General features: G+C 41.7%; 1 protein-coding gene across 1 annotated transcript in view; it reads right to left on the bottom strand.

The window, feature by feature from the left end:
* Positions 1 to 20983, bottom strand: part of unc5c (unc-5 netrin receptor C) — a 185909-nt gene extending 164926 nt beyond the window's left edge. The window contains exon 1 of the mRNA XM_022757609.1: positions 20923 to 20983. Within this exon, the coding sequence (XP_022613330.1) occupies positions 20923 to 20983 (61 nt within the window). The remainder of the gene's footprint in view (positions 1 to 20922) is intronic.
* Positions 20984 to 25301: the final 4318 nt, after the last annotated feature.

Genomic DNA, 25301 nt, shown 5'->3' with positions numbered 1-25301 from the left:
CCTTGGTCACTGAGGAGAAGCTGTGAGACCGACTTTAGCGCTGCATCAACAACACAGACCTGCTTTTGAATGCATCATTATTATTCCTCTGAATAGCTGCAAAAGTGTGATACAGTGTTCCACAACCTGCAATTCATTGCGCTGACCCTAACCTCGGCCTAACCTCACTGAGGGAGTTTACAAACAAAATACTTTATTAATGTAATTCAATATTCCCTGCATACAATCTGCAAGTAGTTGCATATAAATTCTAGTTTCTTATTTCATGTTTCCTGCAGTGAGAGAACAACCAGAAGGCAAACTGCCCAACAGAGAGTCAGACAGCTGCAGGCAGACAGGTAGACAGAGAGAAAAAATTGACTCAGACAGAGGGAGATGGCTCCAAAAAACGAGAGACAGACTCAGCAGAGATCACTGCAAGGTACGCTAATTGAAAAAGGCGAAAGTAGAAAATCATTAAACAAGCCCCACTGGTGTCTCCCTTATTAGATTCCCCTGCTGGTGTCACGGCGATTAAATTCCCCCTTGTTTCCCCTAACAAACTCTAAACTCTCAGACAATTTGTTAAGGAGAGGGATTACAGAGAATTGTAGGGGGGCTGTGTGCATGTGTGTATTTATCTATATGTGTAAATGCATGTCTGCTTAAATGGGTTTTCTTGCTCTTACAGCCCTTCTGAGTTGCAATTTGAAGATACATATTGTGTCTGTGCAGTAAATTTAAACATGTTTAAAAGTTTTGGTGACACTAATAAGACATTATTACTGCTATGCTTTACAGCTGCTGTAATGAAAATCCCAGGGGGAGATGTCTCTAATATTTAACATTAAAGTGCAGCCCTTTTTTGCACCCCGTGCTTATGTCAACTATTTATAGGAAAGCAAGATTTTCGACTAAGATTTTGTTTGACAGTTAAGTGAATTACTGAAAAGTCTCTTGAAAACAATGAACTAACTGAATGAGAAGGGATAAGTAGCTCAAACTCTGTGCTGTTTTTTCTTTTCTGTTGTATTTCTCTTATTTCTTCTCTTGTAGCCTGTGTGTCTCACTGCTTTCCCTCTCCCTCATCATCAGCATCATAATATTTTCCATCTGCTCTGAGAGATGGAGACATAAACGAAGCCTGAGCCAGCATGAACAGCTGCAGGCATCTATTCCCATATATTAAAGTACGCCTAACCCCCACATATTCCCTTTATGTCGAGCCCATCACCAAGTACACTAGACCCCATTACTCTCATTAGCTTTTACGGCACTTGGCTGGTACAACATTTGCATTTGCAGGGAGTCAAGAGGACGGACTGCTGATACAGTTTCAGCAAAACAGTGTATATGCCATTTGAAATGCACTCAAAATGATGTTTGTTTATTTATGTGGTTTATACAGACTTATGATGCGTATCTCATAATATTAAGACAAATTATATTGCTGTGTTGGCAGATACTTTCCCCGAAGTCTGACAAATAAATCACCTATCATGGCATAACTTGTGTAAAATCAACAAAACAATCAAAACCAATCAAGGAGCTTGCTGTGAGGTAATTTCACTGCCTTTAAGTGAACGTGATGGAAACATTAGCATTAACATCAAAGAGATCCATCAGCCAAATCGCCTCCTGGTGCCTTAATACGATTCGACTTAAAATGTCTTGAAATGAGCTTAATTCAGACAGCTTGCCTACAGGCTGTAATGATGTGACAAGTATTAATGAAAGGCACAAACTTGTCCATAACACAAGTGACAGAATCGGCGAGGTGGATGGTGCAATTTCACTCCTCTTCAATGCAGACAAACTTGTTCCACCTTATTTCAAAGAGAACACTGACAATAGTCACCACTGGTACATTATTATGGACCAACTGTCTCTCAAAAAGTACAAAACCACCAAGCTGAGTTGGAAGGCAGAGGCATCAAATGAAATTAAGTCTCCTGCTAGCCTCAATATGTCTGAAACCTGCTGAGGTAGTGTAACGATTTCAGCGCTTTCGCTGTGCAGTTACAGCCGCTCAAACCAATCAAGACATGCTGTAATTTCCCTACGTCGCCCACTGCATATGCTGACGAGTCGATAACTATTGCTGTGACACTTGTCACAAAAGGACATGTCTAACCAGCTCTATAACATAGAGCTTTACTTCACTTTATATCTGACCATCACATCATTTTGCTGTGCATTTTAATTAGCTGCTGCTGGAGCACCTTCTCCCACCCCAAATATGTCTGCAATGTGCTGATGTATTACAAATTCAGCACTTTGATTTTGCATAAAGCCCTTATCTTTGAACTGAGCTTAATGTGTAGCACATTTTGCATTCCTGTAAGTGCAGTATGTGTGTGTGTGTGTATATATATATGCGCACACATCTCCTCATAGCTCTCTGAAATACATTTATAGCAGGTAGTAAGCTGTCTTAAGTGCCACAGAGGACTGTCTGCGCTACAGTAATGGGCAGAGTTTGGGCTACAGTGCATATACGCTTATTGGTCTTTCCTAAATTAATAAACAGTGTCCACACCACCCTCTGCTAGTATGCGTGTGTGTGAGTGTGCGTGTGGCTGCGTGCATGCACACACTGCAGGCTGAAGTCCCAGACCAGCTCAACAAGCTTAATACTATTATCAAGATTTACAGCGATGCTCATGTGGGACTTACATCAAAATGGTTTGTGCACAGCACAGACAGAACCCATGTCCCAATTAGAGAGCCCGAGGAACGGCGGTGCACACACAAACACACACACACACAATCCCTTTCTCATACAATCTCTGTGTCTCACTATCTTTCTCTCTCAGACACTTCTGCATATTCACAATCTCTTGAACTTTCTCACTCTCGCACACACACATAAACACACACACATAAACACATCCCACTCCCCCTGGGGACTCTGCCTCTGGCCTTTGCGGCTGGAGGAGAGAAAAAACGCTGAAACGGTGGAAATAAAGAAAGAAAGTGAGAACAAGACAGAGAATGAGCAAGTGAGAAAGAAAGAGACTGGAGCAGCATCCCAAACAGCTCAGGATGAACCCGCCGCAGCTTCCAGCCACAAAATGCTCCAAAAAGTCAGCTCTGGCTGCAGTTTGTTGTGTGGAAACCACTTATTTCCATTGAACACAAAACCATTTGACTCTATTTTCTCAATTCAAAATTCATGAGAAATGAAGGCAAACGTAATCATTTTCTGCAGACGGTCCACACTGTGAACGTGTATGCCTGATCAAGTTTCTGTATACCAAAGTGTGTGTGTGAGCTGCATACATTAATGCATATGCCTGTCCTAAGTATGCATGTACACGTGTGACCATGCATGTGTGTTTCCAGAAAGCGGGGAAGAGCTTTAATGATAGACCAAAAAATGCAGACCAAGCATCTCCCTCTGCGAGTCTCAGAGACCAATGCAACTGCTGAGCCAGAGATGTGGGGAGCGCTGAAATGTCTGAGGTGCTGTGGAGTCTCTGTTCATTAGAATAAAACATACCTAATATTAGATGCTCTCAGTGTCAATTCAAAACATCTTGATGATTCATTATTGGGTGCCAAAGCATTCTGTAATTCTCCTTTCACAGAGCTTTGGCATGGAAACAAATGACCACTTTCAATATTAAACTATCATGAATTATTCATGGATGCTTGTAGGGCATTAGGCATGGAAATTTTAGACGGCATAACCTTGTGTAATATCAAAACAGCTTGTGATGAATGGAAATGTACAGAGCTCCAAGAATTCTTTTGAAGTCTAAAAGATAGCACTTCAAAAGTTAATAACATGACAAGACTTAAGTATGAGTTTCATTCACTTACACTTGAAGACTTGAAATGAGGAGTTACTCAACACGCCCTTTGGCATATATATATACATATATATCTAACTTTTCCACCGCATGGTACCGACTAGACTCTACTGGCTTTTGGTACCTGGTACTTCTTTTTCCACAGCAGATATAAAAGTACCCCCTCAATGCGGTGCCGTTACTATAGTGAAAAAAACTAATGTGATGTCATCGTCAATGTGACACACACATGAACAATGGAGAGGATCCATCCATCCATTATCTATTATCTATCTCCACACAGAAAGGCCCCAGGCACGGGATTTGAACTCATAACACTCTCGCTGTGAGGCGACAGTGCTAACCACCGCCACAGTACTGGTTTGTATACTAAAATGGTGTAATATAATAACTAACAGGGATGCAACAGGCTACAGTGAGCGGTGTACAGTCGCTTGGCTGTATAACAATGGCGTGTGTCTTCAAAATGTCCCATCTCCCACATTGCGGACGCAGTAGTGACGATTCTCTCTGACCAATCAATAGTTTGCAGTGTTTCACGTCACCTTATGGCATCACCTCAAACTCAGCAGAGGTGATACCAAAAAAGTACCAGGTACCAGGAGTTGTCCAAAACTTTTTCCCAATGGGAAACCAAAAAAGGAGAGTAGAGTTGAGTCGAGTCGAGCTGGTACCATGAATTGGAAAAGGGCTCCGCAGCAAACCATGTCACAGCAGTGAAACAATATCATTTGTACGTGAAAACCTCAAACCTTAAGTTCTGATGACAACTTTTATTTTCATCTCTAAAAAAACTTGCCCCTGAGTTGATCTGTAAAAAAATTATAAAAAGGGACATTTTGTCTATAAATGCTCAATTTGTGAGAGTTTGATGTTCCCGATAGCTCCAGACTAATTAGTTGTTAAATGAGTAGATCAGTGCCAAAACTACCCTGATGTGCAAGGCATTCCTCCGACTCCAGCTGTAGCTCTAGGATATAAAAAAGCTCTATTTTCAGAATCAAAAATATGAGTGATGCTGATTTGCGTAAGTAGTGCACACGTGAAATATGACTGAAACTGACTGCTCCTGAAGTTGACGGAGGCCTTGAAATGTAGCTCTCCCTCTTCTCTCCTTTGTTTTCCTGGCTTTTCATCTGCTCTTCTCTTCTGTTCTTCTTTTAGCATCCTTGTCCTTGTTCTCTCTTACCTTTTGTCTCTCTCACATGGGTCTGCACCTAGTCAGTGTTGTCTAACACCTCAGTGACTATTTACCTTTCACAAATTCTTTCTTCCACCCTGTTCTGTACCCTTTTCTCTCACTTTATTTTCTGCAGCCTTGACTGAGCTTCACCCTCTGAACTAGCAAGGCAAAAAAGGAAAAATAAATTTTCCTGCCTGCAATAGTTCCTTCTTCTCTTTCTCAAGGCTAGCTACAAACACACAACACAAACACACACCTAAACACCCACAACTACACTTGTTCCCAAAAGTCACAGTCTCATATACCCACACGCAGACACAAATGCAATCCCGAAGCTGAAGACAACAATCAATGTCGGCCAGTCACAGTTCAATAAGCAGACTAAACAATGTTGCTCCATTATTACTGTCTTGTTTAACCAACAGCACAAGAACAACACAGAGAATCAATGCACTGCCACGCGACAAACTCTGTGTGTGTGTGTGTGTGTGTGTGTGTGTGTGTGTGTGTGTGTGTGTGTGTGTGTGTGTGTGTGTGTGTGTGTGTAACACCATGGAACGGTGTGTGTATATGTGTGTCTGACCCACTCAGTGGAGCAGCCAGCAAGAAAAGGTCCTTGATGATTAAATGTCCACTTAAGCAGACCTCCGAGACATCTGTATGTGAGTTTGTGTTTGTGTGTGTGTGTGTGTGTGTGTGTGTGTGTCTGTGTGTGTGTGTGTGTGTGTGTGTGTGTTAACCAATTCTACGTATCCGACATGGGGGAAACAGTAAATCTGCATTGATTGATTTTCTACAGGCAAATTGGTTGCAACACTTGGTCTACAAAACCTGAATACTGTTTTGTTTCCACAGATTAGAGGGTCTTGTTTATAGTATCGACTGGAGATAAAGTAGAGGAACCCTAACCTGTAATAGCAATTTAAAGCTGAGACGTCTTTTGAATTTCATTTTTTTTTTTAAGTGGCTACTTTGTTTTTCATTAGCCCTCCTATTGACCAGATACTACTGAAACTCTTGGACATTTTCTTGAGGTAATACTTCAACTGTTGGAAGGGCAATAACTCTGTAACTGCTACTACTTCTACTACTACTACTAGTACTTGTACTACCAATTCTCCTTGTACTGTAAATGGAATGATTAAATGTACAAGTAGAATTAACTCACATCATGATGAACATGAAACACCACCAATAAAGAGGCAATAAATAATGCGAGGTGAATAAAACACACATCTTTTGAAAAGACTGTCCTAAAAAACAAGTCTATGGGTCGTCTGTGCATGCAGCTTATTAGCTGCAACCGTTTTAATATAGCCATAAAATGCATTTTTCAGGGTGATGATAGGTTGATCTGACTGTGGATAAGATCACCCAACCCTCGAACCCAAAACATGATCTTTTCCTGAACCTAACCAAGTAGTTTTGGTGCCTAAAGCTAACTAAACTGTGACTGTTCCACAACCTTAACCGCACTGTTATTATCGTTAACAAGACGATGAAGGTCCGGTACGCCTGTGTTGCTGGTACGCTTCTGCAGGTCATATCAACAAGTGACAATGAGTTCACTCATATAACAACAACAACTATTACCACTACTACTAACAAGAAGGATAAGAATAAACAAATATATATCTTAAAATTACCTATAGCAGGTTCTAGCCATTGAAATCACTTTGGTTTTAGTTCCCTAGATTTTGAGATACCTGTTTCCTCTCTCTGTAAGTTGTCTCCAGCTACACCACAATCATAGAAGTGAATGGAGGTCTAGCTTCTGGTGCTCAGAACATTGGAAAATTACATTTGAAAAGAAGATCGACAGAAACATCTTGTTCAAGAGAAAATGTCTGCATTAATCAAGCTAATCCACAGACCCTAGTCTTTTTTTGTGATTTAAATGAAGGGATCCTTTAAAATACAATTTAGGGTAGCAGGATTTTGACCACGACCTAAGCTCTCTAACGCTCAGGTCACTAAAAAGTCTGTATAACTCTGATGGCACCAGCCTGTCTGAAACTCTGAAGCATTTTGTTATCTTAACTCTCTGCTCTGTAAATAATTCATCGGACACACCTCCCCTCCACAGCTCTGAAGACCAAAAGTGATGGAACTAAAAGCTTAAAGGACTTAAACTAAACTCTAAAACAGCACAGGGTGGAAGAAACTATTCTGGGAAGGTGAGAGCTGCTCTTTTCCCTGGAATCCTGCAACACAGGTGTCTCTCAGCTGAGGATTAATGAGGAGTGGCACAACATTAGCTCTCAAACTCTTAAACTTAACAGCGCTGCGCTCTCAATTACTAGCTTGTGCTATGTAAAGAAAATAAATATTAACAATCAAATTTCTATTCATGACCACCTTCGTGAAAGGAAAATATTTTCTTCAAGTCATGGTTAATGTATCAAGAAGAAAGGATCAAATGCATAACTGCCTAGCACGGGTTTTGTTTCCGTAAAAACAACGTCATTTCAGGATGAAAGTCAAGGTGAGCGACATGCAGCCTGTTGATCAGGTACCGTTTCTGCTTCTGTAGCATTATTGGCAATGTTCTTTCTCCTGTAGCTCACCACTTCTCAATGAATACAGTAAAACGCTACAGATGCTACCACGAAGTCAGACAAAAGAAAACAAATATCAACTCAGACCTGACAAGTTTGTCATTAGCTGTGAGTTCAGTTCATTTTCAAACTAAAAATAAACTTTTGTGAGTTGCGAGTTGACCTGAGGCCAAAACGGCAGCCCTGCCCTCATTTTCTGACAAGACCTCAGCACTGAGCGGAGATAAACCGAAACCCTGGAGGGGCCCAGAGGAAGAAGAAACACAAATAACCACAACAACAATACAAGGATTTGGAGGAGCTAGAGGGAGCCATGGGCATTGTCTGGCTTTAGTCAGCTACTTTCTGCTTCTTTTGAAACTGTTCCTTGGGTGTGGATGACATTTCTCAGAACAGAGAAGGGGGGAAAAAACACTTCAAATGTTTCGGCAAAGTTTTCTTCCTTGTGTCTTTTGTTCAAAGTTTAAATCCCCCCACCCCCCCACAGGAGGGAAAGAAGAAAGGAGAGAAGGGGAAGACACTCGGACTAAAGTGGAGAAAGACGAGAGGACGTGAAGAAGAGACGGACACGAGACAGAGAAGGATATAGAGTGAGGAGAAAACGGAGGGAGGCTCACGGACGCTTATTACATGTTCTTTTGATGTGGTGCATCAACCCTGCTGTAACACTATGACATAGGCCTCGCGCTCTGTTCGCAGAAGAAGTAACCCTATACACATGACATCACTGGCAGAAATACAAATCATATAGCTTACAGATGGCTATTTGCCACACAGTACACACCATGAAGCAGATTCAACAAGTAGGCAACAATGTCATGATTGTGTGCAGCTGGTACAGTTGCAACCGATCTATTTGAGGTAGATGTCCAGGCATGATGCGGCACTCTATGGTATGCTGCTGAAAAGCCAAGGCTGATAATGCAACAAATGGAGACACTTGGGCAAAAATGGATAAAAATGCACAAACATACGCCATATTGTAAACCTTTACACCAGCTAATATTAGGATTGAGATCCACAGCATGGTCACAAATTCCATGAAAAAGTCCTCATAATGATCAAAAACAGGACGGGAGTTTGAAAAAAAAAAGCAAATAATCTGATCATACTATCAGTATTAAAATGATATATCCTGTCTCCAGGAAACCAATACCTAAAAATTAATTTAAGAGTTTGAAATTATTTGGTTCAGACATAATTAGGCTGAGAAATGTGCATCATACTTTGGGAATAATGAATCACTACAACTGTACAGGTGGCTTTTCCCGCCTTTCTGAAACTCCAACTGCTAAACTATCAGACTGGTCCAAGAGAGCGACAGGATATACCAGACCAGCCAAGAACACAACAGTTACTGCATAAGGAGAAGCAGTGTCTATCCCCACATGTACTTTAACTGCCAAACTAACCATTCAGTGTCATTATATACGTGTGTGTGTGTGTGTGTGTGTGTGTGTGTGTGTGTGTGTGTGTGTGTGTGTGTGTGTGTTGGCTGCCCTGTTTGGAAACCCCCTTGTATACCAGTGTTCAACAGGGCAGAGACACTTGTCCCTTAGTGTACTGTGTGTGTGTGTGTGTGTGTGTGTGTGTGTGTGTGTGCGTGTGTGTGTGTGTGTGTGTGTGTGTGTGTGTGTTTGCATTGGCGGGCAGATTGAGCCACATGTCATTGGACAGTGAGCCAGTTTGTGTGCTGAAAACCGTTACCGCAACACTACACCAGCTGTGCCTCGGGGAGATGATGGTGATGATGATGATGATGGTGATGATGATGATGATGATGATGATGGCAACAGAAGAAAAAAAAGAAAGGAAAGTAAAAAAAAACTGACAAACAAGAGTCCTTCAATCCAAAATGTCCAAATACAAAACTAAGCAGTAAAAAAACTGCAGTGCAAAAAAAAGAAGAAAGTTTTCTTTATAAAAATCAACACAGAAATGAAATTAAGTCAATTTTATTTTTATGTAAAACTTCGTCAATACCTTTAATTTCAGTTTAATCATCTGCAGTGAGCATTCACTCATTTCTTAAGATATACACGTTAGTATAACAAATAATAGAAATAGATGAATGATGTTGTAACCCAAAGTGAAATAAAATAAAATTCATTCACTCGAGTTAAATGATGCTGGGAAAACACCAATATGCCCACACAAAATCTGATTAAAAGCAGCGCTGCTCCAATAAAAGAGTTCCTCATTACTGACTAAGTTGTTTACAACATCAAAGTAGCAATGTAAATTCCTTGGGAATAGACTGAGTAAGACCAGGACACAGTTCCAGTTGTTAAATTTTTGACTCCAGTCTTTCCCTGTGTTCCTCACTAAAGAATGAAGAATTATAAACATACAAATATCATTTGAAAGAGAGAACTGTTTGTTTCTTACATAATTGGGGCGCAATATAGCTCTAACTTTTATCTGGTGAAACATGCGCGCGTGCCTGTGACTTCCATGTAATGTTAATGTTACATCTAGATTTCGTCAGCTGTCAGATCACAGCAGGGAGCCCCAATCTCCTCATCCTCCGAAAACAAAGATAATGATGCGATACCTCAACATTTCATGAACAATGTGTCAGATGCAGTCCATCTTTGATTTAAACAAGTGTTGATCCTCGTGTGCAAGTGAGCGTAATGATGAAGAAAAAGTTTGGAGCGGAGGAGTTGAAATCCCTGACTGAATCAATGAGACATTAAATGAGCTTTAAGTGCTGTGTTTGATTTGATGGATTTGCAACGGAGTGTTTGGTTTCGTTTAAACAGGTTGGTTGAAGGAAAATAGTTACATATTACGTGTCATTAGTGAGAGGCACGATGGTTTCACTCATTTCATGCTTATAATTGATTATGTTTCCAAGACAATAAATGGCAGCATAGTGGATTTCGTTATTTTACATTATATCACAAGAACATTAAACCCACTGCTTCTGTCCTTTGAGCAGAAATTGCCACCAAAATATTTGCTGAAAAGTGGCACATCATAGTAAAAGGGCTGTATTGATTCCATCTGACCTCCTGCAAGAAACCTCATAATGAGCTACAATGAACTTCATTTTAAGATGAAAAGCAACAAGCAGTGAAATTTAAGACTACTACTGTACCTGCCTTGACCTCGAGCCTTACAAAAATCCTTGGGGATGGAAATACAAAATACCGCAAGCAGGAAGCGCAAGAAAGAGGGAGAGTGATTCTTAGGGTCAATCACTTTTTTTTATTTTAATAAACGTCAATAAATGTTGTAAGACAATACAGCCTGGAGAGCCAGAGGAGCACAGCAAACAAGTCAGGACACACACATGCGTGAACACACACGCACACACACAAACACACACACACACACACACACTGCGTGGGATGTGATCAATGAAAACAAAGCATGGTTGAAACATGCTATAAACAACAGCACAACACAAGTCAGTGGGTCTGTACTTTTATAGCTGCACTGCTGAGTCACAGTGTTGAGCACCCATAGTAAGAACTGACTTTCACTCTGAGGCTGGTGAGACACTGCAGGGGAGAAGATCTTAAATCTCTCAATCATTCAAAACAACTTTAAAGCTTTCATCCGCTGACCTCACCATCACCCCATTTAATTTAAGCTTCTTTGAAAACTGTCTTTCCCAAAAAGTTAAATCTGATCATCTCCACTCATTGCCTATTAAAGCCGGACCTCTGGACCTTTTTTAAGTCACTGAATAAAGGCTTTTAGAGCTTTAACTAATATATTACCATATGAAAATCTGCCATAATCAAAACTGAAATATACATTTTATTCTTGATTTGATTTTAATCCAACTGTTACATATAAAATGAAAACGAATACATAAATATGAATTATGTAATTTACCACTTGCCACTGAATAATGCATTTGTTTTATATATTTCATGTTTTCATTCATTATGCCTGCCCAGATGGTCAGATTTTATGTATTCTAAAAAAAATCTGTTGTGAACATGAAGTGGGATTGTTCTTCGAAAGTGTGGTGTCCAAAGTTTGTTTACATTTCCCTTCTGACCCATCATGTTTTTATTCATATTGCTCCTTTCTCATTTCACTCAATATTAAATGATTTCCCTATAGGAAAACCTGCATAACAAGCTCTGCACACAGACATTTAAAATAAAAAAAAATTGCAATAAAACACAAGGTATGAAACGCAAACCATCATAATGTAGAAGTATAGCCTGCGGGAAAGCATTGCCCAATCTGTTCTGTGCAGTCTGACAAGGCAACAAGTGATGAATAAATTCACTTTACATTTTCATACAGAAACTTCTGGCCACAAAGGCAACACCACTCGCAGACAACAAGCTCATTCATTTTACATCAGGCAAAAAAAATCCTGCTAACTTTGACTCTGTGTTGCACTGAGCAAAGTCTTCATAAGTAAACTAGTAGACAAGGACGTTTATGTCTTTAGTTTAGAAGCGGAGCAGAATAAACCTGGCCGTTACATTGTTAACTGTCAGTTTTAGCACATAGCCATAGGCAGTGTAGCTATAGGTTGTCCTTTTGTATAAGAATATACAAAAAGGAGAGGGCTTCTGTACGTCTTTCTCAATCATAATCACACAATACCAGAGATCAGTGTTTCATACCAGCAGCTCACCACGCAGCTACTGTGTCTTCCTGTATTTCCCTCTTTTCAGTTTCTTTGATGTTCGACTGAAAAACAGCTCAGTTTGGTTCCATGTCAAAAACTCTGGTCTGATTTTCACAGCACTGACGATTTTTTTTTTCTTTTAACCCCATTATCTGACAAATAGCCACTTACACTTTGCTCTCCTGAAAACAATCTGCTAATTTAGATTAAGTGCATATAGACCTCATTCCTGACCTCTAGAGGCGCAAGTGAAACCATAAACCTGACCATAACTCTCACCAAAACCTGAAAACTGGCCAGTTTTAAAGTGAGGATGATGCAAACAGCAGAGCTTCTGCGTGACTGTAAATTCAAGTGGGGTGAAATTATTCAGTCATCCCTTTTTCACGGTTTTGTTCATCAAATCTCTTCCCTCTCTCTGAGAACTGTGATTAATTACTCACCCTGCAGTCTTTCCCTATCTCGCTCTCACGCTTGATGTCCCTATATCCAAGTCACTATATCTTTCTCCCTCCCACCCATTCAGCATTGCTCTGCCTGGCTTTTCTGATTCCCTGCCTCTTTTCACCCCTATATGATCACTTCTTTTTTTCCTGGGGAACAAAAGATTTCAGGAAGCAAGATTTTTACAGTGAAGACTCATTATTCTCACTCCGCTCTCTCCACCTACATTACCTTCCTACTACCTGTTCTCCTCTGGGGAGGGAGAAAAAAAATGCTGTGTGCATGGATAATTCTGGAAAATAGCAATGTGATATTTCATCCCCACGCACACACATACATACACACACACACACACACACACACACACACACACACACACAGAAACACACACACACACACACACACACACACACACACACACACACACACACACACACACATACACAATGGACACACAAAACATGCCTCCTCAGCAAAGTACTGCCCATATTCATTAGCCACTTAGAATGCTGTGTTCAAATGAATCAAAGCAAACTGCTTACACGTAATCTTGTCACCCGCAGAGTAAAATATATCGGGTTCCTTATTACAGTTGGTGTGAAGCCAAAATAAGTGAATGGACTTGTTGTACCATATGTATGTCTATTGTACATTATGTTTGTGTGTATGTGGGAGTGTGTGTGTGCGTGTGTGTGCGGGTGCCTTTGTACTGATCAAACTAACTGAATTGTACAGGGATTCTGTCGTTTTTGTGCATTCTTGCCTGCCATTGTGTGTGTGTGTGTGTGTGTGTGTGTGTGTGTGTGTGTGTGTGTGTGTGTGTGTGTGTGTGTGTGTGTGTGTTTTATGCCCTTGTTTTTCCTAAGCCTACACAGGGTACAGTACAGTAAATTACATCATGTCTACAGCAGGAGAACAGGCAACCAAAAACCTTTTTACAACACATGCTAAATCCCCTTTTTCACGGCATCCTACAGAATTACAATGTACTCTTTCAAAACAGGCACAACTCTTGTGCGTTTGTGTGTGTGTGTGTGCATGCACATGTGCAAAGTGTAGACGTAAGCCTGGGAGGTAAAAAGTTACAGTGGCGATTATAGTAATTATGGTTTCAGGTTTTTGCATATTCCTTCAGATGGACCACTAGATTACCAGACAGTTTGGCACAGGGAGGGAGAGAGTGGGGGGAAAAGAAAAGAGTTACTGTTGGGGTGGGGGAGAGAGAGAGGGAGGGAGGGAGGGAGGGGTTGGATTGAGGGAGCAAGGAAGAGTGAAAGAGAGAGGAAAACTGGCAGAAAAGGGGGGATGTGAAAAGGAGAGCAAGAGAGAACAGAAAGAGTTACAAAGGCGAAAGATACGAAGAGGAGAAAGACTAATCCTTCATGCGGCTTCCCAGTGCCGCTGAGCCCGCTTGCTCGCACCCTCCTCCTCCTCCTCCTCCTCCTCCTCCTCCTCCTCCCTCCTCCTCCTCCTCCTCCTCAATCCTCTCTCCACAACAGGAGTTGTATGGCCTTTTACAGTGCGGCTTTGTTTCCTATCAAAAAGGACCATGAATGTCAAGTTCTCCAAAAAGAAGAAAAAAGAAAAACACCACCTTCTCCTTTATTCTTCTCCTTCTTCTTCACTCTTGCACCATTTCTCCATTATTCAGTTTCCCTATGTTTCTGTTCCTAACCCCGTCCCTCCTTTCTTTTTTTCTCCTTCTCTCTCACTCTCTCAACACAGGACAATGAACATAACAAGCTTTGCATGGAAACAAAAAAGGACCCGGGTCCCAGCCCCGTGGACCCCCTGTCGCGGCACGTCGTCTTTTCTCAATGGCAGCTTAATTACATATTCATGGTGACACAAATAAGACTCGCTTGCTCCAGCACACAAACACGCCACTCAGCCAAAACACCCAGCACCCATCTGCTGGTCGTGTGTCTGCCCTCAAGGAATTGTTCTTTCAAAACCCGGCACATGTAGAAATGTGTTGTTTTTTGGGTGTCCTTGCGTGTGTGTGTGTGTGTGTGTTTAAGGAGTGACACCTGTGCAATGCTGCGGATCATAAGGTTTAGCACTGTAAAAATCTGGGATAATACTGTAAAAAACAATACATACATCCTCAAATCTGCAACCTGTCTTTAATATGAGCGCCATGAGCAAAAAATCTGGAGACACAGCAGATTGGTGCCTTGGCGTGAATCCAAACAAAGTGTCAGAGACAGACACGGGAAGGGACAGGGGATTAAGCTGAAGAAGCAGAAGTTGGTTTCTTCGCACACACACACACACACACACACACAAACAGAAAGAGGAAAAAAAATAAAGTGTGACCGGTAATCGCTTGTCTCCAACAGGCGCAGTGTGCTGCTTGTTGTTTTTGAAGCAAATAAACCAGCCCTGGCTATTTACTGGAGGTTTTACGGTATCAAATAAAAAGAATATATAGACCATGAAAATCCTAAGCTGCCGGCTGTGGATAGAGGCAAGGCCTTAAAACAAAGAGATCCAGGGTGAGATTTCAATGGAGAGCAGCTGGCGTGGTGTGGAGCTCCATTTCTCTACCTGTCTCTTTCCTTCTTTGCTTCCCTTTTAGTCCCATCTCTCTGTATTGGACCCATACGTGCATGTATGTGTGAGTGTGTGTGTGTGCATGTATGTGTGTGTGTGTGCGTCAATGTGTAGGTAAACACTCTCCCTCCCTCTGGCTGACTGATGAGTTTCCGTGACCCCACACACACACACACACACACACACACACACACACACACACACACACACACACACACAAAATGTCCTGCTGGTTGTGGGCTCCGTTCAGAAGCACAACAATATGTCCACTGTTTGGGCCACACTCTAATTAAACAGTGTAAATCTAACTACAGAAAGAGACAGAGTGGTGAGAGACAGCAGCAGAGGAAGAGAATAATAGACGAGAGCTAAAAGTGAGAGAGACGAACAGAACGTCAGAGGTAGCAGATGGGAAAGAGAGAAAGACGAAAACAGGACAGGGGAAATGAGAGATAGAGTCAGAGAGAGGAGTGGGAACAAATGACAGCAGAGAGGAATTGAGACGATGGACAACAGCACAGAAATCTGTGGCCTGGCACTTGGTGGCTGTGGTTCACTGAGTCCAACTGTTTATTATGGGAATCAAAGATGCCCAGTTTCTCCTTGCAGTTCACTGCAAAAAATGACAACAAGAGAAGCTTTAGCAACTGTAGCTTCAACAACTGATTTTATAGGATTTTTTCTATGAACTATAGTTGCACAGGCAAATAAGAACTTTTAGTTATTCTAAAAGACGTATATATTTACTTGAATATTCAGTGTTTCTGGATGTGTTTTATCCTACAGTGCAACATGGTAATCCGACTTTAAAGATAATGAAGTAAATGTTCATCTAAATCTGTGATAAAAACACTAAAATAGGCTTATCATTTTTTGCAGTGCAGGACTGCATGGGACCAGTGGGAACTATATAGTAGGCCATTGATTGGGAACAAACGGCTTTCTCTCAGAACGCCCACCCCACACGCACACACACAGACAAGCACACACAACTAAGTAAAACAAAAAGCCTGGAAATGAGAGCCCCAAATGAGGCCTTAGGTTTCGCAGGCCATGAAAAATTCATAATTCCAGATCTTTACATGAAACTCTAGAAGGAATTAGGCCTAACAGCAGGAGACGCTGGGAATCAGTTTCAGAACATTTAGCTTCTCCTTTCTCTTTTTCCTCTTTTCTCTTTGCTCAGCCTGTCTCTCTAGTAAACATGCACGCTCACAGCCACGAATGCACACCCAAACAGGCTCAGTCGGACACGCACAAACACACACTCGCACACAAGGACACATTCTTATGTTCCATCCTGGGTTTTCCCCTGCGGAGAGTGAGAGATAGTAAATGGTGCAAGTGGTGTGACGCAGTTAGTCGACACAGCCTTTTGAAAACCACACTTTCTCAAAAGGCGGATTTCATCTCTGCTTTCCTCAAAGAAAAACATGCCTGCAAAGTTCTCTGCCGCTATACAAACAGCCCACGTTCAGCCTCTTGATTCTTGCAATAATCTGAGCTGTAATTGCTATGCGTTGCAATACACCATACATAAAATGCACTGTAGGTGGACAGACAAGGTCGAGCATTTTCACAGTCCAACATAAAATCTATTGTGTGAACAGATGAACCTGCAAGGCCAAATGGAAGAAGAAAAAAAACTCACAACAACCATTCATCAGCTAACATAGAACACACATTGAAACGATAGAGATAGAAATGATAGAAAAGGGTGGGTAGAAAAATGTCTCATCACTGGTCGCACTTCAAGTAAGAGTCTATGAAATGTATGGATGAGTAAGCAAGGACAAAAAAAAAAAAAAAAAAAAAAAAAGAAGGCAGAGAGGGCAAGGGGGATCTGCCATCACTATGCTGCCGCGAGCAGCAGGAGGGTCTTCTACACAAAACAACCCCAGACACATTCAAAGACTTCCTTTCACACACACCCGTGAACGCCTGTCCAAGCGCATACACATGCACGCACACATTAGTACGCTCACATACACACACGCAGAGAATGCAGACAGAATGCAGCATTGTTTGACCGTAGAAATATCTTGCTGTGTGTGTGTGTGTGTGTGTGTGTGTGTGTGTGTGTGTGTGTGTGGCAGTCAGTCAGCTTGTCAAGTCCTAGTGGAGTGATCAAAGCTGGTACAAACCACCCAGAGAGATCTCTCCCTTCCTCATCCATTCATCCGTTTGCTCTCTCACTCTGATACAGAAACAGCATCAAATTTACCACATAAAACCTTCTCGGCCAATCAGATTGTCCTGGTTGGAGTAGCCCAGCCAATCAAGTTGGCCTATTTAGTTTGCAATAATTCCCAGCTGTCCCCCTACAAGCACTGAACCCTGGATGGCTGCAGTGCACCATGGGACAGGATCAGAGCATAATGGGAGACAGCATGGGAGCGCTGGCAATATCATAATGCCAAGTGTGTGCATGCACATACACACACATGCAACAAAACACCATGTGAGCTCTGCTGGAACACTGTAATAATGCCAAGTTCACACACATGTACAAAATCACCCCATCACCCACATATAGACGTGCTAGTGAGCACACACCCACACACACACACTCCACAGGAGTTCTCTGAGAACATCCCAAAGCTGCCAAGTTCTTGAACACACACACACACACACACCTCACACGAGCACTCTGAGCACATCTTTACACCTCTGCACCACCAGGTTCACAAATATACACCTACACACCAACACATACCTGCACAGACACACAAGCGTCAACACACCCACATATTTCTTTCAAAAGGTGATGTTTTAAATCAGCTGTGAAGCTCAAGATATATATTTAAAGTTAAAACAGATCGTAGAATAGAAGTGTGTGTTAAATTTACAGAATAGTGTGTTTCAGAGCTCAAACACAACATACCACAGAAATACGAACGTCTGGAACCAGAGCCCAGGGCCATATAAAGCAGGAACACACCAAATGTTTTAGACTAACACCCTATAGCAGCTGAATTGTAGAACCTGGCTACACCGCAGCTTAGTCATCATTATAAACAAGGGGACTTTTCTGACTTTGTGAAGCGATCTCAACGCCCATTCATTCCAGATCAAATGTAAGGGGGCTTAGCAAATGGCTTTTTAATAGGCCCAAAGGCTTGAGGGTGGGGCTTAGTTGGAAGGCTGACACATGTACTCAAGCTGGCATGAGAGGATCTCAACTAACACTCACCTCTCATTGTATGTGCACGTCAGTGAGTGCACGAGTGTGTGTCTGTGCGCGAGACTCTTCCATAATGTATCACAGTTTCTATAGCTCTGCAAAGTGAGCAGGAAGACGTCTACATGCCCAGATTTAATGACAAGGAGCTTAAAAAAAAAGAAAAAAAGGGGGGATTTGTGTGGGATAAGTGTACTCAAAATGGATTAAAAAAATATCTATATATTTGGGGGTCCTCATCGTTTTTCATTATTAGGTTTGAATCCTCAGCAGCAACCGCATCATTTCCACAAACACCATCATCCTGAACATCATTAGTCATGATCTCAAGAACAAACTCCGCTGTTAAACTTAACCAAACCACATATTCCACAGTGGAGTTAAACTGCAGGCAACAAGACGCTCAATCATGCATGAGCAGAACTAAACAGCAGATTAATGCGGTTAAAACAACTCTTTGTGGTTCCCATTCAAAGACAAAATGCACATAGAAACGCAGAGTTCATAATGTGAAGGAAGTTCTCTGCCCGAGTGGATTGGGAATTGAATCCAGCACTGATGCACAGAGAGGATCAGCTATGTACACAAAGCAACCCACTCCCCCCACAGTTAGGTCAATGTGTTTGTGTGTTTTGACCCATTCAATAGAACAACTAATGGAGTGACTCCTCACACACAAAGAAACAACTTCAGACACATGAGTCAAGTTGTTTGGAAAAGAAGAATAACAGACACAAACATGACAGTGAAGGGGGGGGGGCAGAGAAATAAAAACCTTTAAAAAAAAAAATAATAATAATCATTTCATCAACTGTTTTGCTTTGCAATTATCAGATTTCTCTACCCAAGTCAAATTGAGTTGCATGTTGGTGGCAAGGTGTGATTTATCAGAGTTAGGCGAAAGCCTGCTCAAATCGTGTCCCTAAATTGCAATGTATTGATTTAACAGTAAACCAATAGAGAACAGTCATAATGAATATTGGTGGGAGTTGCTGAAATGCTGTTCCCCAAGGCAACGAGAGAAAGGTGGCAGCAACATTATGTCCAATTACTGGCTATATTCAGCACAAAAAAATCCCTGGGTCAGTCAGTGAAGTTGATACCAATTTACTGACTACATTCTGGGGTGGAATATTAGTTGTATAATGGAGCGTATATAATGGAGGCTGAAGTAACACTGAATCCTGATAGGACATTAGAATATTATACTTAATAAGGGATGAAATCCACAATAAGGTGCCATGATAAGGTCAAGCTTAGGTTACTGAGGCCATACAGGAAAAATGTGGTGAATTAATCAGCTTGGTGAAACAACAGAAGGGTTGGGCCATTAATGCTTTTTGGATGAACATTAACAAGGCACAAGTTCTCTCCCTGAGAAGGTCACTGAGAGTGTGAGAGGGAGAAGTATGACCGTCTTTTCCCTTCAGCATTTCCAGGGAGCAGCTTATTACACTGTGAATCTCTCAGAGCTCTTACCAAGTAAAAAAACATATATCTTAATGGTAGAAAGTTATTTGCTTGCTGCTTATTTGGGCTTCATTGAGTCTGTGACCTGCGATATCATCCACTAACACCAGCCTGTGGTGTGTCTGCGCGTCACTCTTCAGAAATATCACTTTAATATTCCTGTTATGCTTCACTTGGGGCGTGCAGTGTGAATATACAACACCTTATTATTCTAACAGCGTGGTATTAATACAGACTACTCGTGTGTTCTCGAAGCTCTCTTTGGACTCTATCACAGGAATAATGATACTGGTGATCTTTTCTATTTTCAAGTTCAAGCGGGATGTTTGCAGCATATTTCCTCCTGCGGACTCCTGCTGTTGTTGTCAGATGCGTGTAACCGCCTATACGCGCTTCTGGCGGCTCAGAGTCTTTGTGACTTCTGATCAATTTTCCAATCGGAGCAGTGAAGCGTCGCCTCTATTTAGCGAAGTGCTCTGCGATCAGACATCAGTCACCCTGATCGTGGACTCCAAATCCTTCCCTATAGTTTTCACCTTGATTCAACTGCAGCCTCGGTGTTGATTTATCAGTTTATAAACGAAACAGTCCCGGCGACAGACCCACTGGGTTATCGGATTCTGGAATGGACCAAAAGTCCCCGCTGTGTTGCTCGGGAGTTTTCACAGTCACATTCGTATTTATTTTGGTTCTCAATAACCAGTGGAGACCTCATTCCCTTACATATTATTCACCCTTACTGAATTCACCGCAAGCCAGTTTTCATAATTGAATTATTCTCTTTAAGTCGTTTGTCGCGGGGAAACGTAAGCTGCGAGTTTTACCTTTCAGTTTGTACAGCACAGTTAAAGCAGGGGCAAAAAAATGCGCAGATATTCACGGTTTACACCTGAAGACACTGACCGTAAACCATCATCAGCACCAGCGCAATTTAAATGGAAATATTCCAAGAAAAAAAAAGTACCCTAGTATCTCCTCGACAGGAGCTACTTCTGCCTCTCCGCCTGCTACCTGACATACCGCTGCTGACACACAACCGCATCTCAGCGGTGAAGGAGAAGCTCCGCCGCTTTCAAACAATCAAGGTGTTTCAGAAAAGGTCTGAGAGAAGACGCGCTCTCCCGCCTTACCTTGGCCGACTCCTGGGTGTACGAGCACCAGGAGAACCAGGATCCCCGGCGTGGCGCACATCCTCACCAAGCTGCAAGCCCCGTGTCCTATTCCACTTCTCTGTCCACTTTTCCCCATTACCAGCAACGCGTAAAACACATAAACACGCAAAACTCCTCGGTCCACGGTGGGGGATAAATGAGAACCCCCCCGCCCCCCTCCACCAGCACAGGATCTGCTGATTAATCAAACGAGTCCAAAACCAAAAGGTGGGTAGGTGTACACAGGCTCTAGTCCCGATGTCTTAAGTCCGTCTGAAGAGGCGCAGGTTGAGCTGCGAGAGGAGAGAGGTGGTGGAAATAACCACGGGGTCCTTTGACTCGTGTCGGCGGCACTGCTTGCCTTGCCACTAAGCTCTGCTTTTCACTCCGTGCGCTCTCTCCGTCTCCAGTCTCTCCGTTTACGCAGAGAGAGAGAAATGCCACCGCCCTCTGGCTACCACACTAGACTCTCTCTTTCTCCCTCTCTCCTTCACTCTGCCTCCCTCTTTCCTCTGGCTTCTCTTTCGTTACTTTAATGACACACAGAGAGAGAGAGAAAAACAGGAAGAAAATAAAATCTCACTTAAATAAACACCTGAATGCATTTTAATGGCATGTCTGAATTGGGATATTGTTGTCGCTTGACACGTTTAGGATGAAGAGCTGTCTCTCCCTCTCTCGCTCCTTACACCATCTCTAAGGCTCAAAATAATCTCGTCATACTTTTTGGTACAGATTTAAAACAGACACAAACAGATATTTTATTCCTACTTTCCTGGATTTCTTTTTTTCTTTTATCTCTAAGTGTATTTTGTATGACTTGTATGCGACTTGTACTGTATCTGCCTAGTTTCTGTATTTCTATCCGTCTATTGCCTGCGCGTGTACGAGTCTGTGCGCCTCTAATTGCTGCCGGTGTGGAGCAAAGCAGGGAGCCACGTTTCTCCGTCAGCTCACCAACTGATGTCTGCCCCCTGACGGCCACGTCCGCTGAACCTGCACAAGGATGCACTGTGAACGGCATACCGGATCTCCACAACAGAGTCCACCCAGTTTATTTGCAGACAAAGTAGCACTTAAACCAAAATGACGTAGTTTCGGGTAACTGCAAAGGCTTATATAAACAATATGGCATCATTTTATAACTGTTCTTTTTTTTTTTGTCTTGGTGACTGTGTGCATATGTAAGGATTTCACGGAGGTCACCCACACAGCGATTGTACGTTTATCACAATAACAAATATGAAAGACTGTTCATTTTACAGGATGTTTTTCACTGCCACCATGACCAAGTAATAGACTGCTACATCAAACAACGATGATGTCTACATCAAAATGAAAAATCATGCAGCAGCCATTGCCACTTGAAATGTGGTGACCACAGGCTTGTTTCACCGTTATGACTCTACACTTCCATGTATTTATGTCAACACACTCAGGTGGCAATGAATCTAAATCTTTGTTTGTACGTGTCATCTTTTCAAAAGTACAGATATGATACACAGTAGGCTACATCTTTTTTTTTTTTTAAATGTCTACATATAACCAGCGCCACCTTCAAATGTCTGACTGCTCATGAGAAACATTAAAATTTAAGCTGACTGATGAGTAAACTAAAAAACAAGCTCATGATCATGTTTGTATGTGTGTTAGCGGCACACACATACACACACTCCTCCAGCTAACATAACTCTCAACGGTGTTGCTGCACAGTCATTTGAGCAGCACAGCCTAGATCATGCATTGTAAATGGCAATAGTAAAATATGTGCTTGGTGCCATTTGTCACCACTGCAGCCCCACAGCTCAGTGACTACCACTGGAAGTAGCTGCTACCCGCAGGGACCTGTAAAAGCCTTTTTATTCTGCCACTTTATTGGGAATGGGAAAGCAATAAGTAACACAAGAAACATATGGCACACTTGGATATGGATCAGCACTTACACTAGCAACAGTCAATCGCAATGGGATTTTCACAGTTCCATGCGGTTCCAACATATATACTTTGTATACACTGCCAATGTGATATTTCAGTAGTATGTTACATGGCTGTTCAGGCAAATTGTTTTCAAAAAGTAGAAATTGTTATAAATTCACTGCTGAAGGCTCCTACAAGCTCAACTCAAACCAAAAGTACAACACTTGCACATGCCTCCTCTTCGCCTCCTCTTCCTGAAGAGTTTTCTTTGAGCTACTTTCTACCAGATCTCTTTCAAGATATAGTCTCTATGAAAACTGTTGACTGTGTGTTCAAAGGATTACCCAGAGAAAAAAGGGGGAGTGAAATATCTCAACAACTACTGACAGACTTGCTTGTACAGACATTCATGATCCCCAGAGGGTGAACCATCCCGACTCTGATGATCCCTTAACTTTTCATCTGGTGTCCAATACTTTAGTTTATGATCAACCACCAGTCTCAACTGTACGTTGTGTTTGGTACGTATTTTCAAAATGTTAGCATGCTAATAAGCTAAAGTAAGTGGTGAGAATTTGAGAATTTAGCTCAAAGCACCACTGGGCCTATATGTACAACTCCATAGAGCTGCTGGCATCAACACTTAAGAGTGGATTAGTAGAAGTAGCCTACACATATTGTACATCGAATAGTGTCGTATTGAATGCGTATCTTTTACCTTGTTGCTCAGTTGAAATATGATTTGAACAGGTTTTGAACACACTTTCAGACCAACTGTTCACTTTGGATACAACCTCATATTCTTGGAAAAGCAGTTATTTTAAATGTTGAATGTGAACCTGGTAACTCCTCCTCACTTTTCACAGTTTGGATTGTTTGTTCTTTTTCCACTGCTGTGAATGGGAGATGTACATACTGAATAACTCCTCCACTTAAGCTGAAAGAATAAAGATTGTGGTGTGCTACCCTGTCTGCCCCAGAGCCCACAAGATCTGCTTTTAACTAAGCTCCCAGAGGACTTTGTCACACTGTCTCCATCTCCCCTTTTCTTTGAATGTGAGGATCATCAAAGACAATCCAGCATCACTTTATTCATGTTTGTCATCATTACAGAGATAGATATACAGTATGAAGAAAGTTGAACATATTTTCCCATCGGTTGCCTGTGCCTGTAACCCAAAGCATCAAAGACCCAGCAATAATTAGAGGGGGATACTGAAGACAGCGTAGGGGAAGATATTACAGGATATCACCACCTTGATAATGCAGAGCAGAGGGTGAAAGAAAGGTACTTTACTACATGCAGCCCTAATTTGGTGAAAAGGGGTTCTAGTTCTGTTTTTATATCAATAGTCTACAGTTTTCAGTGAGTTATAATAATGTCAGTGTGCAACCTAATTACTAATGCCATACATTTATTTTAAGTATAGAATCAGTTGTAACAGGAATAGTTTTAAAAAGGAATAGTACCATATTTTACAGACTATACTTAAACGCTTTCCTTCTGAGAGTTATATGAGCAGTTCAATATCACTCTCACGTCTGGCTGGGTGCAGTGACTCCCTGGAGTCACTTGTTGTCACTGTTGCCAGGCAACCATTGGAGACTACAGGACAGTCCCCACAAAAACCATAACTTGTGGTTTTTGCATTTCTGTGCTGATTAAACAAACAAGATATAACATGTTCATTTGTGAACTATAGAAACATTCGGACAAAGCCAGGTGAGCCAGCTGCGGGCTGTAGGTTCATCTTATTCAGTCCTCTCATCTAATTCTAAAAAATAAGTATATTTCTCAAAATGTCAAATAAATCCCTTAAATGCGTTCAGATGTGCAGCGTGTTGATTCAAGCACTTATTAGCTTCAAAAAGGCTGCAGAATCTTACAACATCCATTAGTTGATTAGCTCATGTCCGAGGTACAGCTTCAATGGTCAGTATGTCTGTCGAGTCATTGAACAGCATCTGATAACATTGACTGTTAATCATTCAACCAGTCCAGCTTTGTTTGGGTGGAGCATGGTCGTCGTTCTGTCATAACAGCAAGAGAACATTAGTTACAGGCTTGCTAGCAATACACTAAAAAACCCATCACTACACTTTTTGGCTTCTAAAACACAATGAAGTCTCGTTTCAGATTGTTGATCTATTGAACCTGTTCTATATATCCAGAAAAACAAGCCAGAAGTGACACTTTCACATGTACAAGGGAGGGAGGGTGGTGTTTTTGTGAGAATCCTTCTATAAAATAGGAGCCTCTCACTTTCTGGCTTCCAGCTCACTAATTGAAGATATTGAAAGAGACACTCAGTTCCTTGGAAAGTTACACTCGCGACAAGCTCACAATATCAGGCTCACTTCTCTTGGCATTAGTCTTTTGTCACTCCTCTGCTCTTCTATCTCGCTACCTGTGGAGGTATAACTAACATGCCGTCATGTGT

The sequence above is a fragment of the Seriola dumerili genome, unplaced genomic scaffold (assembly GCF_002260705.1).
Source record: "Seriola dumerili isolate Sdu_G_001 unplaced genomic scaffold, Sdu_1.0 BDQW01000290.1, whole genome shotgun sequence".
NCBI classification, from domain to species: domain Eukaryota; kingdom Metazoa; phylum Chordata; class Actinopteri; order Carangiformes; family Carangidae; genus Seriola; species Seriola dumerili.
This window is presented reverse-complemented; position numbering and strand designations above follow the sequence as displayed.